Below are 22,923 nucleotides of genomic sequence, written 5' to 3'. Positions count from 1 at the left end.
TGATTCTACCAATCCAAGTCTAATTTTTCACATTTCCATGTTTCTCATTAGTCTTTATCCGTCTCTCATGATACTGCTAAGTCGTTATAATCATAGCACAGAGCACTGATACACACTCCAATTTTCTCATACAATTATTCACACTGCTTCAAAATTATACTTTTGATGGTATAGCATCAGTTTATAATAAGTACACTTCGTTCTGTGATTACTATGTAAGCTACTTAAGATGAAAAAATAAATTTTAATAATTATTGACAACTGATTTCCAAAGGCCATTCCCTGGTACGCTAAACAACATCTAATTCTTTTCCTCAAGAAGAAAAGTTGCGGTTATGGTTACAAGTAAGGCTACAAGAAGCATACATCTTATTCTAACATGATGTAATACTCTGTTAGAAAACCACCTTTTTGTTCTTACATTCTGGGCAAAACAAATAAGATTTTTCAGAAATTCATTCATAACACTTGCCTAGAAATTGGTGAGATATATACACTTCTGATAGTTAATAAAATGTCTATATGAAGATGGAATTTTATTCTAAAATAGGAGGGAAAACATAACCAAATGTCCACTTACCAGCCTTTTCCTTCTCTGAAATACCTGGTATTGCCTGAAAAAAAGCCACAAAAATTATGTCATTACTAGAAAGAAACATCAAAACATTATTAGGAATAAAATGGACTACCATAAATGAAGCAAAAATTAAATAGAACCCAGCAGTAGAGAAATGAGCAAGCAGAGGAATAGGCATTGAATAGGCATTTTTCCAAGAAAGCATACAAACGGCCAACAGGTAGATGAAAAAGTGCTCAACATCACTAATCATCAGGGAAATGCTGATCAAAACCATGAGATACCACCTCCCAACTGTTAGAATGGTTATTAAGAAAAAGACAAGAAATAACAAGTGTTGGCAAAAACGTACAGAAAAGGGAATGCTTGTGCACTGTCAGTGGAAGTGTAAATTGCACAGGCAGTATTAAAAACAGTATGGAGTTTCCTCAAAAAATGAAAAAACAGAACTATTATCTGACCCAGCAATCACACTTCTGGTTATATAGCCAAAGGAAATGAAAAAAAGATCTCAAAGAAATAGCTGTACTTCCATGTTCATTGCAGCATTATTCACAATAGCCAAAATATGTTAACAACCTAAATGTCCATCATTGAATGAATGAATAAAGGAGATGCAGTATATGCACAATGGAATATTATTCAGGCACAAGAAAGAAGGAAATCCTGTCATTTGCAATAACATGGACCTGGAGGACATTATGCTAAGTGAAATATGCCAGATAGAGAAACACAAATTCTGCATGGTATCATTTATACATGGAATTAAAAAAAAAAGCGGAACTTGTAGAATCAGAGAGTAGAGAAGTTGCCAGGGGCAGGAGAAATATGGAGAATTTGATAAAAGGGTACAAAATTTTGATTATAAGACGAATAAGTTCTGAGGATCTAATGTATAAGATGGTGACTATAGTTGATAAAACTATATTGTATAACTGATTTTTCTTTTTTTTGGATAACTGAAATTTGCTAAGGGAGTAGAACTTAAGTGTTCTCACTGCTCCCTCCCCCAAAAGGTAAACATGAGAATGAGGGATGTGTTAATCAAATAAATGGTGGAAATCCTTTCACAAAGTATATGTATATTAGATCACCATGGTTTACACTTGAAATATCTTATAATTTTATTAGTTATACCTCAATAAATCTGAAAATAAGATAAAAATAAAAATGAGAATTGGGAAACTATCAGTAAAGTTACTAGGTCCAGGTATAATTGTCAATCATCATGTAATTCTTTTCTTCTCTGAAAACTCTTATTACCCTTAAAAAGATATTAGCAATAACTAAAACCAAAAACATTTTTTGAATTTAGGTAGAAGTTTTACTATTTAATTTCTTTGTCCTGTTTTGGGAAGCAGAAAGATTAAATCGTTTCGGGAGTGTCTGGGCATTTCAAATCTCTGTCCTGTCTCTTCAACACTCAGATTCCTCCTTTATCAGACAGGGACAATTACATCTACTTCTTAGGGTCACTGTAAGGACCAACTGTAGTAGCTCCTATAAAGCATTTAAGGCCCTCAGGAAAAGGCAGCTGCTCTTACTATTTGTTTCTACAGGCATTAGGCCAGTGGGTCAATTTACTGATATGAGAGGTCTATAAGTTCAATTCCCAGCAACTATCATCTATTACTATCACTGTTTAAAAAACAGAGTTCAGAATGAGATGTTTTCAAAAGACTTTAAAGTATAAATGCCTAGTTCTACTCTCTGTGGATACCCTAAAACAAATTAAGGAAATTGAACTTCTGGTTCCCATTCACCTCAATTATTCATGTATGTAATACCATAAACATGAAGATATTAACTTGTATTGGAAGCCTTCGATCCATCTGACACACTAGGAGTTGATACCCTTTACCCCAAACCACTGACCAAACAAGATGTCTACATCTGACATCTCTCCCTTTCTTCAGGGACAAATTCCCCAGTTGGGGTAATAAAAGTAGGCTCAAATGGGTAATTAGTTTAGGGGTGTGTGTGTGTGTGTGTGTGTGTGTGTGTGTGTGTATGTGTGTGTAAGGGGGAGACAGAGGAGGTTAGAGGGAGAGAGGAAGGAAAAGAGAGAGGGAGGGGACGGTTCATGTGCACCCTGGTTGCAGATAAACCTAAGGAAATAGCATCAATCTTCATTTCCAAAAATATCAAATATCAAGATATCTCTACCTTTGTGAGATATTGATTAACTGCTGAGATCCCAACCTTTGGAACTTGAAGAATTTAGAGATTGATGCAATTTTCAACTAAGGAGAAAATTTCTCTATGGGTAAAAAATAGAGGGGGTTTTTATTGTGGCAAAATTAATCTACAGGGAAAGTATATTTTGACTTAATATCTGTCTACATATAGTTGCTCACTTCTTGTTCTCTGGGTATGAATGCGGACTCTGCCTCCCGGCGCAGGTGCGGCCAGCCAGGAGAGGACTACCTGGTGAGTAAACGGCAGGATGCAAGGTCATTCCCAGAGGCCAGGGCTTCGAAGGGATTGCATAGGCTTTAAGTATTATCTTTCTCATTATCCTTTCACTTATAGCAGGACCATCTATTTCTCCTTCCCTTCAAGAATTATTGTGATTCTACACTATAGGAAAGCTGCTTCCTCCTTTACAGGAAAATTATTGATATTTGTTTACTTCTTATGTACCTTTTTTTGAGAAGGATTTAAAAATGGAATTGAATCCTTTCTATATCTTATGTATTAAGCCTAGCCCCTGAATTTCCTCTTGGACTAGACATGAGGGTTTTCAAATTAAATTTTAAAGAGTTTTTTTTTAATATTTTTATTTATTTCTAGGAGAGAGAGAGAGAGACAGCGTGAGCAGGGGAGGGTCAGAGAGAGAGGGAGACACAGACTCTGAAATAGGCTCCAGGCTCTGAGCTGGCAGTCAGCACAGAGCCGGACGCGGGGCCCGAACCCACGAACCGCGAGATCATGACCTGAGCGAAAGTCGGACACTTAACCGGCTAAGCCACCCAGGCGCCCCTCAAATTAAATTTTATCTTCTGAGACAAGCAAACAGACAAACAATAAACAAGACAGAAACCCTCCCAATGACAAGACTGTAAAGGTTGGTGATAAGCAGTTAAAACACGTTATGTAGAAAGTGCCGCAGGAAAAAGAAAATAGCTAACACTTACTAGGCTCTGATTATGTACAAGGTACAGTTTTAAGCTTTTACCTGCATAAACTCACTGAATCCTTAGAACAACCCCATGGCATCCTAGAAAGGAAAGTAACTTATGCAAGGTCACAGTCAGTGATGGAAGCCAGGACACAACCACTGGCATGTTGGCCTCTGAGGTCATTAACGCTGAGTTTCAAAATACTAATCAGAGTCTTTTTGAAACAGAGGAGAAAAATTTGGAGAGATTCCATGATAAAACGACAAGATCATGAAATATGTGTGCAGGAATATCTATATGAGATATTTAAAAATTATCTAAGTAAGCTCTCTCTTCTTATAGCCAAGGCATTTAAGACAAATTGAATGTGTTGCCCCAAATCACAGGTTTACCAGTGACAGGTATTCTTCATATTTTGTTCTATTTGTTTACAAAGTGTGCAGCTGAGTACATACACATAAATATTTAATTAAATGTTAAGCAATGAGTTGTGCTATAAAGCAAAAATATTTTAGTATTCATGTAGCCAAGGCCTATTATTTTAGAATCTCACCATGTTCTTCATTATTAATCAAGCCACCAAGGCTCCTTTCCATGACATGACTGTGTGATTAAAGAAAGGAAAGTCAAAGTTTAATGTCTCCAGAATTTTAGAATGGTCCTTTCACAGAAAAACCACAGTCATAACAGCTGAAAATCTCTCAGCTGATTTATCTTTGAATTTGAAGGAGAACTGTCTCTCTAGAAAAGGTTTATGAGTAAATTTTTAAATGCTGACACTTCATTTTCAATTAATTTAAACTGTTGATTCCTAAACGACATGCTTCACATCATCCTATGTGCAGAAAACCCTGGCAAAGTTTCCTTCTTTGTGGAACTCACAATCCAATTGAAGGAGATACACGAAGACAGAGAATAGTTCCCATACAGAGGATGCTCCCCGGCAATGATGAGCACCATCACCAGACTGACATTAAAAGAAGGGGGTATAGATAGTAGATAATTGGGACTACCCAGGTGGAAATGGAATGGTTTTATTGGGCAGTGAACTCTTGAGAAGGAAGCATTGGTCAGAAGATTCTTCTTGCCTTTCACTTCAGAGAAGAGGCGTGGCTAGATGTGGACTTCATGTCTTAGGGTTCCATAGTGTTAGACCTATTCCTTGCACTTGAACCAAAACAGTCCGTGCAAGGTGGCTGTATTGTCTGATACAGAGTAGGTGTTCATCAAACATTTGTGGAATTAAAATAGCAAACACATATTCACATATACAGTTTAAATAACATGTATGACTGCTGCTTATGAGAAAGCCCCTATAAAGAGCATATTTTTGAATTCATTAGGGGTTTTTGTTAATAGTTGCCATATGTTTCATTTGAACTATATCTTCAGGAAGTGATTTAACATTTCTGGCAATAAAGCAATTAAATAGGATTTTCCTGCTGCCCATATGGGTTCGCTGTAACTTCATATTTTCTTCTTTCTTAATGGAACAAAGGGAAGTCTACTAATAACTTCCAAATGAGAGAAGAAAATCATTCGTGGTCTTGTTATTCGTCTTTGTGATATTCAAATGATAGGTTAACAATCTTTTTCTTTTATTTTTTTTAATGGTTGTACTGAACCTCTAGTAGTTCCCCACAAGTAAAGATTTTCATTTAAGTTGATCTGTTAAGGTGTTTTATAATTGAATTTTAGAAAGCCATTGAAGAGAAAGCTTTTTAGTAAAAGGGGAGAAAATCATTTTCTTTCTCTTAATGAGGTCTTTTAAAGCTGTGTGTGGGAGCTTAGACTGTGCGTGTGTCTGTTTATGCTTCTGACATGAAACATGGTTGGAGAAACTGCTGGTTTTGACATGCCTTCTGGAAATGTTGTAGACATATGTTAATTCTTTTGGGCTGCTGCTGGAATGGCTGTCTTCCAGGAGGGACCTCAGCTGGACACCTTTTAGGAAGTCACATCACCTACCCAGAAGCTGCTAACAAACAGTACTATAAGTAATAGATGTCATAACTGAATTCATTTTTGTGCGATGACAATTGAAACATTTTAGTTAATCTAATTTCTTCTTGATGCTTTCAGGTAGAAATGGAGTACGATTTTCCCTCTTTAATGTGATGTTTTTACTAATATGCCGTGTTCCTCACTTACATAAATTATTTTTTCTCTTAGTTCTTTGGAATCAGAACCAGAGAACACTATCATTAAGAAGACTCTTTGAAAGGTAACCCTTCAATCAACAGGCAGCTATGATAGACTGAAAGATCTTCTGTTCTATGAAAACATTTTTTTTTTCCCTATGGTAAACAACAAAGCACTACAGTTTATTTTGCATTTTCTCTCTTCAGAGGTTGCACTTGATTTGCATATTTTCTTAGACATGTTCACACAGAAATGTCTAGGCTATTCTGTTTTGTTCTATAGGAATTCTCTTCATTTGCCTTCTTAAATATGGCAAGAATCAGTGGCAAATAATTTATTCCTCTTCCTTAAAAACATCCACTTTTTTCCCACAAAAATATTTTGCAGACAAATTGCAAAATGGGTAATTATGTCCTTAGAAATTGCAGGAAAACATCGGTCAGTGAAGGAACAGTCTCTGTCTCACATGAGGGCACAAGAGCCTATTGTGGGCACGATGGGCAACAGGAAGAGTTAGGAGAGTCACATTTTTGGGAAGACATGAAAGACAACATAAAAGAAAAGAAGGTACATTGAAAAATGGGTTTGTTCCATCTCTTTATTTAAAGACTCTTTTGAAATCACTCCAGTCTGATATTGTCAACTAGTCAATGATTTCTATTTGCTCCCACTTGAACAAAGAAGTTCATTGAAAAGCTGTGTCTGATTGGCAATCTGATATCATCTGTTTTGGTTTACAAAGTATTTCTCTAGCTCTGACAGTCATTATTCTCTTATTAAAATTACAGGCTCTTCATAGTGAAGGGGACTTAGAGATTATTTACTTGTGTTTCCCAAACTAACTACTTCAAATACCACCTTTTCAATTTTAGTTACATATATGTATCACTTATAAATTACTTCTTTAATAAAATTTAAATATTAAATTGAAATGAATATCCTTTTTTATTTGACTCATTCTAAATAAAAATAAAACACATGAATTTATGGGTTTGAATTCTTTATTATATTATTCATAGCACACATGAAAATAAATATTAAAATTTAAAATATTTATCTCTGTATCAGCTGATGTACACCAGTAGTCTATGAAACTATGTGTCAGGAAACACTGATCTAGTTCATTCACCATGAGTTTTCCTAGAAGGATGCTGAGACCCAGAGAGATTAGTGACTTGCCTGATGTTACAGATCTTCAGTTGGTCAAATGGGGATTAGAACAGAATCTGAGTCTTTTTTTTTTTTTTTAATATTTTTTATTTATTTCTAGGAGAGAGAGAGAGAGAGAGAGAGCGCGTGAGCAGAGGAGGGTCAGAGAGAGAGGGAGTCACAGACTGAAACAGGCTCCAGGCTCTGAGCTGGCAGTCAGCACAGAGCCCGATGCGGGGCTCGAACCCACGAACCGCGAGATCATGACCTAAGCGAAAGTCGGACGCTCAACCGACTAAGCCACCCAGGCGCCCCAAACAGAATCTGAGTCTTAAAGCACTGTCTGCTATATCATTATTTATAAGACCGGTGAAGTCAAAGGTCACCAAGATTTTACCCTCTAGCATTCATAATTTCAATTTAACTTAGTTTCGGAATCATTCAATGGAAAGTCAGGTACAGTGCTAGTATGAGAACTCTTTTCAGGGTACACGTGCATGTGACCGAAGCGAAATAAATGCATGCAATTACGCAAGAAATGTAATTTATGTTGTATATCCTTATTTCCAAAAGAATTTGACATGTCTCATTTAATAAAAGTTGTCAGGCATATTGAGAAAGTGTTTTCTTCCTGGCCAAGATCACAGACTTTCACAACTGTCGCTAAAGGTTTGCAGACTGAAACCATAGCATCATCTATATTCTGTGGTATAGAAATTTGTGATCTTGGCTTGAAAGAGTTGTGTAAGTGTTTAAAGCAAAGATGAAGTTGATTCTTAAGGGATATTTTAGTGCTGATCACACCCTTGATCAGAGGTGGGATAACCTTGTCTGTCTGGATAAAAATGTTAACTTGGGCTTCTAACCTTTAAAATTTTTTTTCTTTTTCAACATACTAGCATTTCCTATATTTAAAGCTGGTGGGTTTCTCTTCAACAAAGTACAGAATCTGATTCTCATTCCATGCTCACTTTAGATAGCCAAATATTCATTTTAAGTCTGTCCAGTCCTGACAAAAGGTCTCTGGCTGTGATTTTTTTATTTGGAAACACGGCGTAAGAGAAAAGCTAATTATTCTTCTAAATTGAAAAGGGAATCATTTCTTCTGCAAGATAGATAAACAGAAAAACCCATGGCTGGGTCACACTGACTTAACTCTTCTCAGCATTTGTTGAAGTTATTAATTTTAATGCTTCTGAATTTCCAACAAATTCACTGATTAAGATATTATTTATGACAGAACTCAATATACTTTAAATATATTTTCACATTATAAATTCTTTTAAAAATGTAACAAATCACGTCTCCCTTCCCAACTTTTGTAATTATGAAAGTTCACGGCTAAATACAATGTTTAACTGAAGTTACCATTTTAGCATAATCATTTTACCTTTTACATGGCTTTATATAACTATGATAACTTATTAATCCTACTTTGTGACTTTTGCTGTAAGTTGCTCTATTTTTGTGAATTTTTTAAGTTATATATTTTAAAACATCTGATTTTATGCTCAACCTTAGTAATTATGGAAAGAGAATTGTGGCTGAAGTAGCTGAGTATGTTCATAAATTTCATTAGAAAAATTGCATTACTTCTTCCTTCTGTATGTTTGCAACTTCTTCAAAAATCAATTTGTGAGTTCTTCAAAACTATTATTTTACTGAAAAGTCTGGTGATTTGCATGTGGTAGCCATTTAGAAATACTGGTTATTCAAGGTAGCTTGTTTTTTGTTTTTTTTTTTAAAGTCTGCCTAATGAAAGTTCACAATTAAGGATCACTGTAGACATATAGACTTATTTTCAGTAAACAGGATACTTAAAATAGGTGACTTATTCAGAGTACAATTGACTCAGAATGGCTGTTTATTTTTCTTGGTGAACAATGTTAACTAGCAATTCATCTGCTCTTCAGTGGTAAACTTGAGCCCTTTCGCTCCTCTTAGATTCCTCCTAATAGATTTTTTCATTTTGTTCATATCCTAATTTTTCTATCCCGAGTCATAGTTTTTTTGCTGGTGTGCAACCCTCCTTCTCTTTGTATCTGACAGGCATTTCCAAGGCAACCAGCCAGGCTGAAATTTATTACTATAGCACTGTTTTCATACCTTTTCCCCACCCCCTTTCTGGAATGCCTAGCCATTCCTAATGTGCTCTGAGAGCCTTATCCTCTTATGCTTCATTCTAGCGAATCAGTTAACAGACAAACCTTAAGTATCCACTATATGCACAGCCCTTTACTACGTGCTGTGGTGGCACTAACTGAAATAAAAAGCTATGCTGTAAAAATACGTAATCTAACTATGAATTCAAGACTGAAAATGAAGACGGATATAGAAAATAGAGGTGGATATGAACGAGTACTAGGTTCCTTGATGTCACCAACTGGCTTTGTGGCTTCGGGCAAGTTCTAGAACTCTTTGAGCTCAGTTTCTTCATCTCTAAAAAAAAGGGTAGAAGTGATATCTACATCTCAGGGCTATTTATGAGGATTCAACGATATGCTGCACAAAGAAGATGATCATCATAGTACTTGCCCGAGAGCTCCCCAAGTGTAAAGTATTCCTTTTACTGGGTTTGTTATTATGATATAAAAAAGTAACTACTTATTTATTTTGAAATAGTGCAAAGAAGTATAGGCTGTCTGTCTCTGCTTCCTCCACTTCCTATGTCAGACTAACTTGTTTTCTCAGGTTCATTCCTCCTTTACTTATTTTTAACTATTTGTGACTATTTTCTGTGTTATTGAGAAAAAAATATTTCTACTACTTCCTGTAAGTTTTATAAAGCCCAGTTTGGAAGCTGTCATCCTCAGCCCTCACCTTTGATTTGGAGCCTGTCACGAACTGTTGCTAGATGGGTCTATTCTTGGGCCCCTTGGATGTCAACAAGTGATACTTTTCTTTTTGGGTCCTTCCACTGAGGAACAGGCTCCCAGTTCTGTGCAGCCTGGAGCAGCAGGGACTAAGGGCATAAGTGGAAACCACATGTGTATCAGAAAATGTAGAAGAGTTATCTTCTGCACTTGTGGGAGCTTTGGGTGACCTCTGAGCTGTAGGAAATGCCTGGGGCTATCACTCACATTTAACCAGAACTCTTAATGGGATTTGTCATTTATTGAATTTCTCAGAATAAAATGAATTCTATACATGATTCAGACATTATTGGATACATATAATATTGATATTGTATATTAACATAATCTTATACATATATAGTGTATATATATTAGGTATAGTATAATTGTGGTTAATAGAATAGATAAAATTATAAACGCAAATATACATTAATAATGAAGTAGCAGAAAGAGATATTAAGAACACAGTCTCATTTACTTTGCACCAAAAATAATAAAATCCTTAGGCATAAACTTAAAAGGGAGGTAAAAGACTCGTACTCTGAAAATTACAAAACACGATGAAGAAAATTGAAGATGACACAAATAAATGGAAAGGTAGTCCATGATCATGGACTGGGAAAACAAATGTTAAAATGCCCATCTATCCAAAAGAAATCTACAGATTCAATGAAATCCCTATCAAAATACCAACAGCATTTTTCACAAAACTAAAACAAATAACCCTAAAATTTGAATAGAAACACAGAAGAGTCTGAAGAGCCAAAGCAATCTTGAAAAACAACAAAACTAGAGGTATCACAATCCTAGATTTCAAGATATACTACAAAGATGCAGTAATCAGAAGAGTGTGGCACTGGAACAAAAATAGACACACAGATCAATAAAACAAAATAGCTCAGAAATAAACCCAGGATTATATGGTCAATTAACCTTTGACAAAGGAGACAAGAATATGCAATGGGGAAAAGACAGTTTCGTCAATAAACAGTGCTGGGAAAACTGGACAACTATATGCAAAAGAATAAAACTAGACTACTTTCTTGCACCATACACAAAAATTAAGTGAATGAAGGACTTAAGTTTGAGACCTGATATCATAAAAATTTAGAAGAGAGCACAGGCAGTAATCTCTCTGGCATGGTCAGTAGCAATATTTTTCTAGATACGTCTCCCCAGGCAAGGGAAACAAAAGCAAAAATAAACTATTGGGACTACAGCAATATAAAAAGCTTCTTCACAGCAAAGGAAATAAACAAAACTAAAAGTCAAGCTACTGAATTGGAGAAGATATTTACAAGTGAAATATCCTTTAAAAAATTTTTAATGTTTATTTATATTTGAAAGAAAGAGAGAGAAAGACAGAGAGCAAGCAGGGGAGGGGTAGAGAGAGAGGGAGACAGAATCCAAAGCAGGATTCAGGTTCTGAGGTGTCAGTACACATGAGGCTTGAACCCACAAACCAGGAGATCATGACCTGAGCTGAAGATGGACGCTTGAATGACTAAGCCATCCAGGTACCACTACAAATGAAATATCTAATAAATAATTAATATACAAAATACATAATGAATGTACATAACTCAACTCTAACAAAATAAGTAATCCAATTAAAAAAAGGCAGAAGACATGAACACACATTTCTGCAAAGAAGATATACAGATGTCCAAAAGATGCATGAAAAGATGTTCAACATCACTCATCATCAGGGAAATACAAATCAAAACCATAATGAGATATTACCTCACACCTGTCAGAATGGCTAGAATCAAAAACACAAGAAACAACAAGTGTTAGAGAGGATGCGGAGAAAAAGGAACCCTCTTGCAGTGTCGGAATGCAGATGGTGGAGCCACTGTGGAAAACAGCATGAAGGTTCCTCAAAAAACTAAAAATAGAATTATCATACGATCCAGTAATTCCACTACTGGGTATTTATCTAAAGAATATGAAAACACTAATTTACAATGATATACTTACCTCTATGTCTACTGCAGCATTGTTTACAATAACCAATTATGAAAGCAGTCAAAGTGTCCATCAAATGAATGGATAAAGAAGATGAGGTGTGTACACACACACACACACACACACACACACACACAGGACTATTACTCAGCCATAAAAATGAGTGAAAACTTGCCATATGCAACAACATAAATGGATCCAGAGGGTAGAATGTTAAGTGAAATAAGTCAGTCAGAAAAAGACAAATACCATATGATTTTACTCGTATGTGGAATTCAAGAAACAAATGTACAAAGAAAAAAGGAGACAAACAAAAATGCAGACTCTTATCTATAGAGAACTGATGATTATGAGAGGGGAGGTAGGTGGGAGATGAGTGAACCAGTGTAGGGGATTAGGAGTATAATTACTGTGATCAGCACTGAGTAAGGTATAGAATTGTTAAATCACTATAATGTACACTTGAAACTAATATAACACTGTATTAATTATACTCTGTTAATTATACTGGAATTAAAAAAGGTATAGAGGCAAAGTATTTGTTAATGATTTAACATACTATATGTTAAATATACTATGCGTATAATATCTAGCTTATAAAAAAATAATCTGCATTATGAATTTATGAGTTTGTTGTATTTTAACTTATTATCTTAGAAAGGTGACAGATAAAGAAGTATTTCTCTTACACCCACCTTGACCAGGTTATTACTATCAGTTATATTCCAATATAGGTTTATATTTATTTCAATAATTCAATGTCTACATGTTCCCATGTATCACCCCAAATTTTCTAATATTCTCACAATTTCATACCTTCCAACTTAAAAAAAGCCTTTGGCAGAACTAAACTTTTGATAGAAACTCAAAACATATATCCCTAAGTCATAACTGCACAAAGAATACAGATTAAAACTACTTAAATGATATACATAAATCTTTTTATGACAAATTATAACTTTGTTCACTGAATTGGAATTTGCTCTTATCAAATATTACTTCATGTAAGTGGGCTCTTGGCTGGAGGCCAGAAACATTTTTGTTATAGGAAGATATTTATTGTAGTGGTACTCACTAAAAAATATGATTTGAAATATCTATTTTATATGTGCTATAAACCAGAGCCCTGAGTGAGGCCAAGAATCCACTAAATGTGACTGGGACCTAAGGAGGAAATTTAGAGTGACAGAGGACTAATAGAAACTGAAAAAAAAAAAAAAAAAAAAAATCACCAACCTGAAACTAGTATTACACTGTATTCTAACTGGAATTTAAATAAAGTATCCTCTTAACACACAATCTAGCAATTACATTTTGAAATGAGGATACTAATCAAATAATACCCAAATGTTCAATGTTTTGAAGCCGTAAATTGTATGAGCATTGAGATATTTAAACATGTTCTGCTCTTTGAGGATGCACACTTAGGCAGAAGAGGTATCTGTTAGCATTTCTTAGGTAAACGCCTGAATTAAGTCATAAAATGTAAGAGGGGTCTGCCCTATGAGGAACAAAGAGGGCTTAATTTAGGTAAACACATTATGTACAGGTCTTTCAATTTCCAGCTCTTGATAACATGATAAATATTTTAGGACCTTTCTTCTCAAATCACAAGGTCTTGGAGCCCAACTCAATTTCTTTTACCATGCCGGTGACTCGAATCCCCTCCTTTGTGGGAAAGTTTCCATTTGGCCTTCCAGATTTCCTTTCTACTCTGTGCAGAAGTCTGACCTGGATGGGAAGGGGCACCATATGCTCTGCTTTTCCTGGGATAGTCCTGGTTTACATGGGCATCCTGGTCAGTTTCGCATTTGTCTGAGAATGTTCCTTTTAAAAACAAACAAACAAACTAGACTTTATTCTTTAGGACAGTTTTAGTTTCACAACAAAATTGAGCAGAAGGTACAGAGACTGCATCTGTACCCGGTGCCCGCACACATACGCAGCCTCCCCCCATTATCGAGAACCTCCACAGGGTGGTACATCTGGTGTATTTGTTATCTGGCTGGCACACCTTGATCACTCAAAGTCCATAGCTTACATCAGAGTTCACTCTTGGTGTTGTATATTCTATGGATTTGGACAAAAACATATGACACGGATCTACCAGTAAAGAATCACACAGGATGGTTTTATTGCTCTTAAAGTCCTCTGTGCTCTGACTATTCATCTCGCCCTCTCCCCAACCCCTGGTGACCACTGATCTTTTTACTGTCTCTAGAATATCATACACCTGGAACCATAGAGGAAGAAGCCCTTTCTGGTTGTTGTTTTTCACTTAGTAATTTGCACTTAAGTTTCCTCCATGACCTTTGCGTGGCTTGATAGCTCATTTCTTCTTAGTGCTGAATAATATTCCATTGTCTGGATATACCAGTTTATGTATCCATTTACCTACCGAAGGACATCTCGGATGCTTCCAGGTTTTGACAATTAATTATGAATAATGCTCCTATAAGCATTTGTGTGTAGGTTTTTTGTGTGGACACTAGTTTTGAACTCCTTTGGAGTTTATAACTTTACAAGTAAAGAGTGTAATTGCTAGACTGTATGGTAAGAGTATACTTGGTTTTGGAGTGCTATTTTTAAAAAATGTATATTTATTTATTTTTGAGAGAGAGACAGAGCATGAGCAGGGGAAGAAACAGAGAGAGAGGGAGACACAGAATCCAAACCAGGCTCCAGGCTCTGAGCTGTTAGCAAGAGAGCCCGACGCAGGCTCAAACCCACAAACCATGAGATCATGACCTGAGCTGAAGTCGGACCCATAACAGACTGAGCCACCCAGGCACCCCTGGAGTGTTGTTTTTTAATGATATAAAATTATGAATTAATTAAAAAATTATGAATTAATTAAAAATTATGAATTAATATAGGTTTGGGCATGTCTGACTTTCTGGCTTCTATAATCCTGTCTAGTAGTGTGTGATATGCATGTGCAGAGAACAAAGTTCTCACTTTGATATATGGTTACATCTGAAAGACGACTAGTGATAAAAAACCTTCCTGCCTGGCCCTTTTCAGATGCAATCTAACAAGCACCTGCCACTCAAGAACAGCACACAGGCTGCTTGCTGGTTTAACAAAGTGCACTCAGACACAAGTGGCTAGGGACGGCTCAATCCTGACTTCAGGTGATGATGGAACTCTCTCACTACCACCCTACTCGTCACTTGGTTTACAGTCAGTTGTAGTCTGGTGCCTGCCGCGGTCTGCAGTATACACAGAGCCTGATGGGGGAGGAGGGAAACATGGGTTAGGTATATGTGAAATATGCATATGTGAAATATGTGGGGAAATGGAGTTGGAGCAGTCCTGCCATAGAGTGTATATAGTAGTCGGGGCATTCTTGTTACAGTGGTCTCATCATTTAATGTATAGTATAAACATCGGCAAGAGTTATGTATTTATTGGGTAGCATTTTTTTGCAGTAATTATAATTAATTTAAACAACTCCTTCTACTCTCAAAAGCATCCTAGCTCAGATGATAACTTATATGGAAACATTTTATATGGATTCCATCAATAGGGTCTCATTCCTCATAATGTCCAGGTAGGTTAGGCCTCTGGGGATCCCCAGTAATGGCTATAAGGGTGTGATATTGTGATTTATAAAGAGAAATATACATTTCATCTTCTATCTTGTGTCTGGCACAGAGCTTCTACTCTGTGTACTCTATGTACTGAAGTCTCCGTAAAGCCCCAAAAAATTGTGTTCAGAGAGCTTCTGGGCTGGTGGACCTGTGGCGACGTGGGTAGAGATGTGGGTAGAGAGGGCAGGAAGCGCCACACTCTTTCCCCATGCCTTGCCTTGTGCATTTCACCTCTCTGGCTGTCCGTGAGGTATGTCCTTGTATAATAAACCACTAGTCTAGTAAGTAAAATGTTTGGCTCAGTTCTATGAGCTACTCTAACAAACTGATTGAACCAAGGCAGTGGGTCATTGGAACTTCTGATCTATAGATAGCTGGTCTGAAGCACAGGCAATAACCCGGGCTTGCAACTAGCATCTGAAGTGGGAAGGGAAAGGGCAGTCTTGAGTGACTGAATCCTTAACATGTGGGATCTACCTTTTGGTAGATAGTGTCATAATTGAGTTAAATTCTAAGACACCCAGCTGGTGTTCACAGAATTGCATGGGCAGGGAAAAGTTGAGGAGAAAAGAAAGAAGGTTGAGAAAAAGAAAAGTCAGAGAGGGAGGCTACAGTCAAGAAACAGTCAGAGTAATCAGAAAGGTCACCATTTTGTGAATAAATTGATGAAATGATAGCAAAATGCTTCAGTGACACAGGCAATGCCTATTAAGAGGTAACACTCACTCAGTGCCCACTCTTATTCCAGCCACTTTTCTAAGCAGCTGGCAAATATTAACTATTATAATATTAATAACTACCTTATGAAGGGAGTACTGTCATTATTCCGTTTTATATAAGAGGCAATCACATAGAGACAAGGTAACTTACTGCCCAAGGTCTCACCTTTTGCAAATGGTGAAGCCAAGAATTTAATGCAGATTAAAAACACAGATTAAGTTCATGTTCTTAACCCCAACTCTACACAGCCTTTCTAGACTGAAATATTACTTTTTTCTGTAAATACCTTCTACCATAGATAGCAAGAGAAAAAAACAGATGAGAAACCAGAGATATTTGTATTGTTTTTAATTACTGTGAAATAAAAACTTAACTGGAATGGGAGTATAAAGGAGTGATTGAACATTCATCATAGTTGAGATGCCGACCAGGGGGTGCCATGAATTTCAGCGAAGCAGGGGATCCTAGCACAAAGTGAAACACAAAGCGAAACACAAAGCCCTGGTGCTTTTTCCCTTTTCTACAGGTCAGTCCTGGGTGGTTGCCCACCCCCCATCCCCTCCCCCATCTTTCCCAAGCAGACATTACTGGTTAAGAGTACACTTGCTGGAGTAAAAGGAGAAGTCACTTGATTTTTATGACCACACTAGAAAATGTTTATACACTTTCACAAGACAGATTGAATGCTCTGCAGTTTAACCTCATGGGATGTTTCCAAAGAAACACAACGAAGTGAGGTTCACTCCATAGCTGTGCACTGCAAGGAGCACTCTCAATGCAGCTAGCTTTTGTAGACCTGGAGTTTTTTCATTAATCATCAGTGAGGCTAAAGTGCTGATTCATACCTATAATGGTTATACCTTTCATCAAGGTCAAAAGTAATTTGTTTAGTGGCTGTTTCATTTACAAAGAGTATTTATGATTACAGGCACATCAACAAAATGAAAAACATTCTTCCAAAGTGAAAGTGATGCGGGAAGCATATGATGGACACCTGACCCTAAAGAGTAATCCTGTATGATAAATGCCCCCAGTGGCAAACACTATCCAGTCACTGTTCGCCTCCCCAGCACATTCCTCTCAGCATCTTCTCCAGGCTGTTGCTTAATTCTGAGACTTGATAATTAGGGCTGACAAAAAGCTGGTTTGTGTTTCATTCATATTGAATGACTTCTAGTTCTAAATATCAGCAAGATACTACTTTATTACCTTAAACTGTGTCCTGATCGCATTTGGGATTTATAGCCTCCTTGGGATTTCTGCTATCCATGAAATGGGTTAAAAATGTGCCCTGTGGTTCAGTCAGTTAAGTGTCCGACATCAGCTCAGTTTGTGGGTTCAAGCCCCACGTCAAGCCCCACATGATCTCACAGTTTGTGGGTTCAAGTCCCACATCAGGCTCTGTGCTGACAGCTCAGAGCCTGGAGTCTGCTTCAGATTCTATGTCTTCCTCTCTCTCTGCCTCTCTCATGCTCATGCTCTGTCTCTCTCTGTTTCTTAATAAAAAATAAATGTTAAAAATTTTTCTTAAAAATGTGCCCTATCTTTGCTTTGACTTCTCTTGGGGTAATTCTTACCTTTTGTATTGGGTGCAACTTTGTCCAACGATCTACTTTTTTTTGTAGTTATCAAAAGAAAATATTTGGTAGCACATTTTAAAATAAAATATATGAAAATAATGTCACATATTCCCCGTTTAAGGATTCTAATACAGCAGGATCCCAATTCACTGATATCAATCCAATAACTTAAAATGCAAAATCTTGTAGTAGTAAAGAATCACACATTTTTTTTGACTAGTCCATTTATTCATCTATATGTTTAACAGGGAAATAGTCAATAAAGATACTAGACGTTATAAAGCGATTCCAAAGTAATATGTACCTAGGCAGTTTTGTGCATTTTAGCAACAAATAGAATGTTCCATCTGTAATGAGGTTCTTTCCTCTTTTCAATTAATCTCTGTCTTTTCTATAGGCAGTTACTGTTACATAAGCCCTGAGTCAGGGGGATAATTCATCTAGTTTTCAGGAAATTCCCTTCCTTTTTTTTTTTTTTTGACAAGAAACAAACATATAAATTGGCTTTTTAAAAAAAATGTTTTATTTATTTTTGAGACAGAAGGAGACGAAGCATGAGTGGGGGAGGAGCAGAGAGAGGGAGAGACACAGAAACTGAAGCAGGCTCCAGGCTCTGAGCTGTCAGCACAGAGCCCGATGTGGGGCTCGAACCCACAAACTGTGGGATCATGACCTGACACTTAACCAACTGAGCCACCCAGGCGCCCCCATATAAATTGGCTTTTAAAAGTGGCTGTTATGGGGTGCCTGGGTGGCTCAGTCAGTTAAGCCTCTGACGACTTCAGCTCAGGTCACGATCTCACAGCTTCAAGCCCCGCGTTGGGCTCTGTGCTGATCTGAAGCCTGCTTTGGAATGTGTGTCTCCCTCTCTCTCTGCCCCTCCCCAGCTCATGCTCTGTCTCTCTCTATCTCTAAAAAATAAACAAACATTAAAAAAAAAAGTGGCTGTTATTTGTAGGCTCTCCAATAGTGATTCACACCAAATCCACACGGTCCAGATGAAAGAGGTGACTTATGTAAGAATTTAGTAAATGTGCTATATTCTCTGGTAAGCCTATTTTTAATTCGCACAGCCTTTTTCTTTAGTATTTGGGTCAAAATTCCATTAATGAAAGGTATTTTTCCAGATATCCTCCACTTTAGGAAACCTGAGTACTAGAGACTTAAGGATTTATTGAAGTAGGCCTGACAAATATTTTGATTCAAAAGCATGTTTTCCACTGGGATTTTGAACATGTGTTTTTTTTTTCCAAGAACTACAGTGAATTTCTTTATAATGAACAAAATTCTGAATATAAAATAAAACAAATTGCTTTTATTAAATCCTTTAATTTCTTTTTTAAAAAATTTTATTTATATTTGAGAGAGAGAGAGAGACAGCATGAGCAGGGTAGGGTCAGAAAGAGAGGGAGACACAGAATTTGAAGCAGGCCCCAGGCTCTGAGCTAGTTGTCAGCACAGAGTCCGATGCGGGGCTCGAACCCACGAACCTGGAGATCATGACCTGAGCTGAAGTTGGACGCTTAACCAACTGAGCCACCCAGGCGCCCCAAATCCTTTAATTTCTTAATCAGAACATTACAGGTATTATCTACTGGATATTTTAACTGGTATCCACTGCTACTGAATACCCTCAATCATTTTGCTTTGAAAGGCAGCAATACGTTAGTTGCTAAAATAAACAGATAATAGTCTAATTGTTGTGGTTAATGTTTGGAAGCTTTTTGTTCTACTTAAAAGGCAAGCATCATGAGGGCAAGCACTATAGTATTTTTATCTATTAAATCCCCTATAAAACTTTTTTACTATGTTTCTTGTCTGTCTATACCACCTTTAAAGCTTTCTAACATTCATAAACTGTTAATATTGAGTTGATATTAACTTGAATTTCATATAGACCTGGACATTTTAACATATAATTAAACCCCAAAGAATTTGCAATAGGTATCTAGGGACTTCAGACATTGTCCTATAGCCTTAAGAAACTGATGAATGGATCAAGAAGATATGGTTTATATATACAATGGAATACTACATGGCAATGAGAAAGAATGAAATCTGGCCATGTGTAGCAACGTGGATGGAACTCGAGGGTATTATGCTAAGTGAAATAAATCAGGCAGAGAAGGACAGATACCATATGTTTTCACTCATTTGTGGAACAAGAGAAACTGAACGGAGGTCCATGGGGGAGGGAAAGGGAAAAAATAGTTAAGGAGAGGGAGGGAGGCAAACCATAAGAGACTCTTATATACTGGGAACAAATTGAGGGTTGATGGGGGTCGGGGAGAGCGGAAAGGGGGTGATGGGCATGGAGGAGGCCACTTGGGATGAGCACTGGGTGTTATATGGAAACCAACTTGTCTATAAACTATAAAAAAAAAAAGAAAAAGAAGAAGGGTAAACACTTTAGGGGCTCCTGGTTGGCTCAGTCAGTTAAGCGTCAAAATGCTGATTTTGCCTTAGGTCATGATCTCACCTTTGTGGGACTGGGCCTCCCACTGGGATCTGCGCTGACAGCACAGAGCCTCTTAGGATCCTCTCCCTCCTTCTCTCTCTGCCCCCACAGTCCTTCCCCACTCTAGTGCAAACACTCTTTCTCTCAAAATAAACTTTAATTTTTAAGAATTTTTGTTTTATTTTTGAGAAAGTACAAGCAGGAGAGGGTCAAAGAGAGAGAGGCAGACAGAAGATATGAAGTGGGCTCTGTGCTAACAACAGTGAGCCTGACGCAGGGCTCAAACTCGTGAACAGTGAGATCATGACCTGAGCCGAAGTCCGACGCTCAACCAACTGAGCCAAGCAGGTGCCCCAAATAAACTCTTTTAAAAAAAGGTTAAATACTTTAGATCATAGTTTTCTTATTTTTAAAGTTTTAGCTTATCTTTAAAGTTCCAAGTTTTAAATAATTCTTAATTTGTGCTGAAGTGTCTGTTTCTCTTGGGAATGTCTGTTAGTAAAATACTTAGCCAAACTGAAACCATATGAGCTCTAGGACGTACTATTTCTTAACTGCATAGAGATGGCATTACCCACAGAATTTACTGTGATGGTTTTAATATATGCCCACAAATTCTTTGACACTCCTCTCTTTAAAAGGTAGAGGCTCATTTCTCTCCCTGAGGATGGCTGAAATAACACTGTGTGACTTCTGACGTTGTGTCATAAGACGTGATACAGCTTCTTCCTTGCTTTCTTTCTTGGATGGCTTGCACTGGGGTAAGCTAGCTCCCAAGTCACGAGGACACTCAGGTTGCCCTACATGTTTATATGGCAAGAAATGGAGTCCTCCTGCCAAGAGTCAAGTGATTCTTATCAGAAACACATTCTCCTACCTAGTGACCCCTTTAGACATCTGAAGTGTAACCTCATGAGATGCTAAGCTAGAAACAACTAAGCTGCTCCTGAATTTCTGACACACAGGTGTGAGATTATAAATGTTCACTGTTATTTTACTTTGGCATATTTGGGGGTAATTTGTTATGCAGCAATATATAATACACTTACCAATACACTTAAATGAGGAGCTTTTGTAAATATCAACAAAACTGCAGCTAAACTAAAATTCATCTTATTTCTTAGGGAACTAGGTTTTTAAAACCTCCTTAAAAAATACTGTTTCATGTTCAAAGATACTAATATACTGTTAATATAAAAAATCACAAGTGTCCCCTGCTACAATTAAGTAGTCTTTCCTTTGGTGGCAGATCTAATGAAAATGGGTAGAAAGGTGAACTCTCTTCTTCATTATTATTCTGCCTTTATTCTTTGCAGTTAACCTTTCTGCTTGGATTGATGGTCATCACGTCTTAATTTGTGTTTATTGAGCTCCCCTGTGTATTTCAAGTCAAATTAGGAGCCATATAGCATAATAAAAATTAATTTCTCTTCCTAAAGAACTTAAGACTTTCAACAAAGAATGACGTGGGAATACAGTTAGGCATATGGTATTCATAACAATAATGATATACATAGAGGGATGCCTGGGTGGCTCAGTCGGTTGAGTGTCCGACTTCGGCTCAGGTCATGATCTCACAGTTTGTGGGTTCGAGCCCCACGTCAGTCTCTGTGCTGAAAGCTCGGAGCCTGGAGCCTGCTTCGGAATCTGTGTCTCCTTCTCTCTCTTGACCTTCTGCTGCTCACGCTGTCTCTCTCTCTCTCAGAAATAAATTAAAAAAAACATTAAAAAAATAATGATATACATAGAGATAAGGTAATGCAACAGAAGGAATACCTCATTGTAACTGAATTTTCCAATATATAGTGTCTTATTTAATCCTCCCAGTAATATTATGAGGCAAAAAATAAGCATTTCACTAGTTATTATTATTTTTCTTGAAAATAAATATTTTTCTGCTTATACATGTATTTGAGAGACTTAGATAATACGGACAGATACTCTCATGCAGAGTTGGTGTAAATCATGCAACAAGCTGGCTTAAGAATTATGTGATGTAGTTCATGCATTTAATTCAATGCATTTAATTCTGTGGCTTCATTAGAACCTACCAGGAGGTACCATTGAGCACAATAAGGCCAAGTCTGTTACCTGACAACAATGAATACAGAGTCTGATATATCAGATTAATTTTTAATCCCATATTAGAGAGAGGCTGGCCATTTTTAAAAGTTTTGTTGTTTTTGCTGTTGTAGTTTTACCTTTTAGAACACCATGTTGTTGCAGATCTTTCTCAAATGTGCTAACAAAGGGACTCTCCAGAAATACCACAGAAAGCCAACTGAAGATTTTTAGTCACTCATATTATTGAGGAACGTGTAGTATATACGTCTCTAGGGCAATTCTTTAAAATAATTTTAAAATAAGCTCTAACTTATTTAGGCAATAGGATATAGCTTTCCTTTTCTTTTCTGTGTTAATCTGAGTAAGCTCTTAGCTTCCAAACCAAATTCAAACCATGTACTTTTACTTATGAAATTAAAATTGGAAGATTTTTTTTTTCAGATTAGAGTCTTATTCCATATCGGGCCATTTTACTAAACTTGAAAATTTGGAATTTAAACCAACCAAATGCAATTACGATTGTGTTTTTCTTGATGAATCTCAGAGGTGTTACGTTTGTATGTGTAGTGTGTGTGTGTGTTTAAGGCAACTGTTAGAGTATCAAATAGTCTTTTACAACAGTTTGGTGATGTTGTATAAGGACTATTTACCATAAAATCACTTGAATTCAAATGACTGATCTATTTAAACATCAG

General features: G+C 36.8%; 1 protein-coding gene across 1 annotated transcript in view; it reads right to left on the bottom strand.

The window, feature by feature from the left end:
• DLC1 (DLC1 Rho GTPase activating protein) overlaps window positions 1–22,923 on the bottom strand; it is a 393,707-nt gene that overhangs the window by 201,785 nt on the left and 168,999 nt on the right. Inside the window, 1 exon segment of the mRNA XM_039220840.1 lies at window positions 581–614. Within this exon segment, the coding sequence (XP_039076771.1) occupies window positions 581–614 (34 nt within the window).

The sequence above is a fragment of the Hyaena hyaena genome, unplaced genomic scaffold (genome assembly GCF_003009895.1).
Source record: "Hyaena hyaena isolate Hyena2069 unplaced genomic scaffold, ASM300989v1 scaffold_17, whole genome shotgun sequence".
NCBI lineage: Eukaryota > Metazoa > Chordata > Mammalia > Carnivora > Hyaenidae > Hyaena > Hyaena hyaena.
This window is presented reverse-complemented; position numbering and strand designations above follow the sequence as displayed.